This window comes from Vanessa atalanta, chromosome 25, assembly GCF_905147765.1.
Source record: "Vanessa atalanta chromosome 25, ilVanAtal1.2, whole genome shotgun sequence".
NCBI classification, from domain to species: domain Eukaryota; kingdom Metazoa; phylum Arthropoda; class Insecta; order Lepidoptera; family Nymphalidae; genus Vanessa; species Vanessa atalanta.
Window position 1 is genome coordinate 2,836,804 of NC_061895.1, and position 6,421 is coordinate 2,843,224.

The 6,421-nt window shown below is 31.3% G+C and overlaps 1 protein-coding gene across 4 annotated transcripts in view; it reads right to left on the reverse strand.

The window, feature by feature from the left end:
• The window catches only part of LOC125073680, a 29,931-nt gene extending 24,204 nt beyond the window's left edge, over positions 1-5,727 (reverse strand). For all 4 annotated transcript variants that reach the window (XM_047684631.1, XM_047684630.1, XM_047684629.1 and 1 more), the window contains exons 1-4: positions 5,591-5,727; positions 1,433-1,597; positions 550-787; positions 223-393 (exon numbers count right to left, since the gene is read on the reverse strand). In XM_047684631.1, coding sequence (XP_047540587.1) covers positions 223-393; positions 550-787; positions 1,433-1,597; positions 5,591-5,677 — 661 coding nt within the window. In that variant the 5' untranslated portion in view covers positions 5,678-5,727. The remainder of the gene's footprint in view (positions 1-222; positions 394-549; positions 788-1,432; positions 1,598-5,590) is intronic.
• Positions 5,728-6,421: the final 694 nt, after the last annotated feature.

Consider the following 6,421-nt stretch of genomic DNA (forward strand, 5'->3'; position numbering starts at 1 on the left):
AGTTAGCCCATTCTATATATTTGAAGAATAAAAAAGTAAAACGATAAGTCTTATCAAAAATATAGTTAGGAAGGAAGGGAGGAAAATACCAATATCAGTAATGTCTTAAAAAAGAGTGACTGTCGAATTTATTTCCACTTGTATCCACGCTAACCAAGAGGTAGAAATATATTATTGTAAAATAAATAGGTAATTTTTTAAATATATAAATTAAATACACACCTTTGTGGTCGGCAGCCTGGTCGACGTCCGACACTACGGCGGTGGAGTTCCTTGCGCGCAGCATGACGGCCGTGGCCAGCAGCAGCGCCAGGTCGTCGCACTTGGACGCGGCCAGCTGCCGGAGCCGCGTCACGAACATCACGCCCCTCTCCTCTTTCAGCCATCCTAGAACTGAAACAATTTCAAAAGATTAGACTCACCAACAATAGTTTATAACATACTATTATATAATTTATCTTTATTTAAATAAATAAGTTTAGGATAACCCATCCTATAGGTAAACAATACATACTAAATTGTATTTTAAATACTAGTATTATAAAATACCTTCTTCGTCAGTCGGCTGAACTCCTCGAGAATCTAGTAGAGCCTTGAGGACCGGATGACCCCAAGGATTTGACAAGACTTTTCTAAACCACTGGGCTCTGTGTAGTAGTTGGCTTTCCCAAGATGGAGTGACTCCATCTCGCGCGGAGATCGCCGTATGACACTCCGCGATGAATGTGTCGATAGCCTCCTCCAGCCAGACATGTTGATCTTTGCTTTTGGGTGACTGCCATTCAGTCTGTAAATAAAAATATTTTGACTACAGTTAGTACATAATTAAAAGTTATCATTTAATAAAGGTTCTGACTGTCGGCGAAGTCGTAATCAAAACTTTGGAAGTAAGATTAAAATAGATAAAAGTGGTATTACCGCTCAACACAGGCTATCTTATAAAATAATATCTCATAAAATTAATATTTGACATGCTGTGTGTTTCATTTATTAATATGCAGTTGATTATGTAGTCATTATGCACATGACCGAGAGCCGAGATGGCCCAGTGGTTAGTACACGTGCATTTTAACCGATGATTTCGGGTTCAAGCCCAGGCAAGCACTACTGAACTTTCATGTGCTTAAATTGTGTTTATTATAATTCATCTCGTGCTCGGCGGTGAAGGAAAACAACGTGAGGAAACCTGCATTTGTCTAATTTCAACGAAATTCTGCCACATGTATATTCCACCAACCCGCATTGGAGCAGCGTGGTGGAATATGCTCCATACCTTCTCCTCGAATGGAGAGGAGGCCTTAGCCCAGCATTGGGAAATTTACAGGCTGTTAATGTAATGTAATGCACATGAGTTGTACTACATTATTTTAGGTTGATAAAACCACGAAAAGCAAGCTAGTAAACAATAAACATAGAAAGAAAAAAAATATACCTGTAATATAGTGTGTGAGGTGTGCCGCTGAAGCCAGGCGAGCAGGTGCGGGTGCGTGGTGGGCGCCGAGTGCTGACATAGGCTGTGCACGCGGCGCCACGCCTCGCAGACGAGTCGCGTGCGCTGCTCGCCTGTGCACTCGGCGCTTAACCGCGCCTCGAGTGACTGCAAACGTACAAAAAGTTATATTAAACAACAAGACCTATGTTCAGATAAGTGTTATATATGCTCTACAATAATCAATCCTATCATATCCTTTATATCGAATACCCAAATACCCAGAACAACTTAACTTCTTAAATCATTAATGACAAAGGTTAATTCTACTTTATATATTTCGTAACTCGTAGGCAAATCAAAAATTCTGTCCGAGTCTGTCGCATATTACAGCTTTCCGATCGACCGACTTTATGAACGGCAACGACGAAAGATTATTTTGGTCCGTATATGCTCCATAAATATGGATGGTCCACATTTATATGAAATAAAATTACAAACCTCCAAGAAATTCTCTTGTGATGTGTAATACAGAGGTATTTTGTTATTCAAGCAGCAATATACACAATCACGACAAACTTCCTTCATAACCTCTTGAATTCTAACAACATATAAAGCAACTCTAGGGTAGTGGTAATGGCAACAATGTAACTATCGTCTACTACAGCTCTGTCGATTATCACTTCGAGAAATGCAAACTCTAATAGTGCGAGAACGAAGATATATCAGACGCAGGATCAACTACTTTACGTATTTTTTGGAACACGATAGACTTAACAATAATGTCATTGTTTGTATACATTTTATTTTCACATAATATAATATCTATTTATAAATTTTATTACGTGGAATGTAATTTCCACTCTGAAATATTGTTTTATTGTCGTTAAAATTATTAAAGGGCTTTCTTGCAATAATAGGATATAGATACTAAAATATATATATATATTTGTTATATCCGTAAGCCAACGGTGGTAAACTGAAAACTATCGGATTATGAAAAGGAATACTTGTGTTTGTGGACACACATGTGCACTAAAATATATCCTGCGCAGATTATCTCATAAAATTAATAAGCTATGTCCTTAAACGAAGAAATGTTACGAGTTAAGTTCAATAATATTATATTATTGCATTGTTACCGAAGTTACGTATGCATATGTCACTATAAAATTGTAAATATAATCTATCGAGCGTGATTATAAATTGTCGAAAGATACGGAATGGTGATTCAAATTCTGAGCTGCACCAGCTGGCCGCCACCGCGAGGTAACGTACCACCTGATGATAAGTCTTTACAACCACCCATAGATAGTAGACAGTAACAGTTAACCATTCCTTACATTGCCAATGGCCATTAATCTTGGGAAATAAGATGGTATGTCCCTTGTGCCTATAGTAACACTGACTCGCAAATCGTTCCAACCGTAAAAAAAATTTTTTAAATATTGCTGATTGGCGATAAAATATATTATGAGTGGGTGGTACCAGACGTGTTCAAGCCCTTACGTGAGTCACTTGCGACAAAGTAACGTTTGAAATATAATTAAATATTAACGATTTAAAATCATCAAAAAAAATCCAGTTAGACTTGGATAGCTTTAACCATTGAGGATCCTTGGAGTAGTACTGGCTGAATTTGGGATACATACATCCATGAAACTGCCACATCAATGTCTAACATTACAGAATTAAATTTCTACTCCAATAGCTATAAAAAAAAAACTTCTGGAGTTACATGAATGTAACTAGTGCTTGATGAAACACTAATAAGTATCATACCAAATTATTAGTTTAAGGTGAATTAATTCAATATTTCAAATCTTTTTTCTTAATGATCAAACATTAGAAAGAGTTTATTTGCTAGTAGTTTAAAATAGGACTTGAGAAAACCGAAACTTATTGTGAATAAATATTATATTTGACAATTTGCAAGATAGCTTTAAACGTCTCATTACATCATAGGTATACAGTCACCATAGACATAGAAAATCACTTTCAGTCAATCTTGTACTGAAAGTTTACAAGTTATTAAAAATTCGGCTTTAGTTTCGGACGAAGTTTGTAGCGATAGACGATAAATATGTCTAATTTTAATATCGCCGAAACTAAATTTGAGTCCATTTTTCCTCCTTCAATGGAAATTAACTATATATCAAATTAATTTTATTTATAGCATGTTAGTATCTGTTATCAAACAGCTTGGTGTTACTTAGTGTGAATTAATTTACAAAATTTTAGATCAAACTCCAAATTAAGATTCTTTATTCTATACACAAACATTACAGACTTGTTTATTGAAATTTACATTTCCGAGTTAAGTAGATTAAAAAAAATAACAATATCAATATGTATTTTTATCCCCAGAGGTGAATGTTCAAATTCTTGAAACATGTGTTTTTATTAGAAGAAGAACCTAAAACACAATTTTCATAAAACTTCAATACTAACATTAATCCTATACAAAATTGCATCTCCAATTTTGCACACCTAATTCCATAGTTAAAATTTTCAAACAACCTGAATTTAGTCTGTATTTGAAAACAACAGTCTAAAATATCGATCATAACTTCAAAACTAACAATACTCCTACACTCCTATTAACTCCCTATTTTACTCCTCAGAAGGTTCAATTTTCAAAAATCTTTAATAAGATTTATGTCGTTATTTGAAATATATTGTTACCCATTTATAGATATATTATAGTAGTAGAACTTTCATACTAACTTTCAGCCCTCTGTATATATACATGTATATCAAAGTTTACAATCACTCTTAGAGAAGCCTGCAATCTCTTGAGATTGAACGAGAGATGCTTGCGTAGCAATCAATCTTCATTGTATCTTCTCCATCGCACATAACATTGGCTTAATAATCAATGCCTTCTCAGCATAAATAGAAGCCACAAACAAAAATATATATATCATAAGGAGAAACAATTCCCATCTTTTTAAGTTCCATAAACGATAAATCAGTCAAGACTAATGGATGTATATTGAAAATAAATGTAAGAAATACCATGTTATTATGTTTATTATACATCATTATGAAAAGTCAGTTTTTAATAATACAATATTTACTTAATTATAAATGTTCTCAAATTAAATTAAGAAAATAAGAAAAGTTGTAATTCATAAATGATTATTTATTATATAACTGGTGAAAAGAATATTTCAGGACAGTTTGTGTGAAATTAAATTTATTTTGTTAAGTTGTGTATCTAATCTACTTGCAAGAGAACTTACTTAAAGAATTAAGTACATTTTTGATTTTAATGAATGACAATAAAGCAAATTTTAATGTATTCTTTAACAATCAAGTCTAATTTGTTTGTGTGATTGTTATCAAATAGACATTTTTAAAGTAAATAAGGGAATTTTACTCTGAAATGAAAACTATTTATCATATAATTTGCAGAAAAGTATATACTGAGTTTTTCAAATTCAAAGTGATTCTAATTTAATATAAAATATTTATTAAAACTTACTGTGCTGTATTATTTTTATATCCAATAGTGCTTATAATTCATCAACAAATAAATAAATATATTTGAAATACATAAAAAATCTTATCTGTTATAAGATTTTTTATGTATTCAAAAAGTACATGCATTGTGTGAGTGTGTTGTGTGTTTGTGGAAACATATTGAGTGGATAGCTAAAAACAATGATATCATATTGGCATAACTAAACATTATTTATAGATATGTGTGGAGTACGTGACTTCATGGTGAAGAAGTATGGCTGTCAAACAAATGGTCATCACACAAGTATATTTAGAAAGATGCTGTGTATAAAGTTGTATTTAAAAAGGCAATTGGCTTTACTACGGCTTCTTAAGGAATCTATCACTCCTAGATTATTTATAACATCACTAATCGCCAAATAATATAGAAAAATAGATGTAGTTTTAGCTACTGGTATTTACAATATCAAACTCAAAATATAACTTAAAACAGATAAATCTTATATGTCAGATATAGAAAACTTTTTTTCAATGTATTTTCATACTGTACACAATGAAATTACTTTCATAATTACAAAAATATAGGAAAACAAGACTTAGTAGGAGACAAATATGGCGGACATAAAGTGAACTTTACGATCACAACGGCGTCACATTATTTCTTGATATCTCTAAAAATAAAAGAATTACACTTACCTTGTAAAGTTCAATATAATATGTCTTGCCTTTCTGACCACTTGTTTGATTACTTTTCACGTCTTTTCCGTCATTTGTAGAAGTCATTTCTCAAGAAAATATCGCGGAGAGACATTTATGCGCTTGTGTTTTCGTAATGGTGCTGTCAAAGTTATATCTAGTGTTGCTAATTATTTGTCCTTGCTTGTTACCATTTCTTAATTATTATAGCAATACTTAATTCTCATTATATTTTTCAATACTATAATAATAAATATATAAAAAAAGCCAAACTTACACATTATTTTAAAATCTCTCATTATTTCGAATCACATTTTTAGATGCCATATAACAGAGTCTGCATCTAAAGTTAAAAATGAATAAAATTTAATTGTCTTTATGACTTTTTTCTCACAAATTTATAAATATATACATATAAAAGCATTTAAAAATATACATTTTACCAACAATTTTATCACTCATCCAAATAATTGATATATTTATATGTAAATATTAAATATTGATATATTTTGCCATCAAGGTAGTGTGAATTTTAGTTAAGTATTTCATTACTTAATTCATTTAAGCTTTTCAAAAATGTTTGCAAAGGATTAAATTTTATAATTTTGTTATAAAAGCCTGTAAACGGGATTAAGTTAAAGTTTATTTTAATAAGATTTTAATATTATGTTATGTTTGAAATAATTTAAATGCCAAATAATATAGAAATAATTTGTATAATCACTTTTAGCATCGGTTAATAATAAAAATAAATATATTTCTTAAAATACTATAAAAGCAAATTGAATCATTCAAACCTTAACAATAATTAAAAAAGTTTTTTTTTGGAAT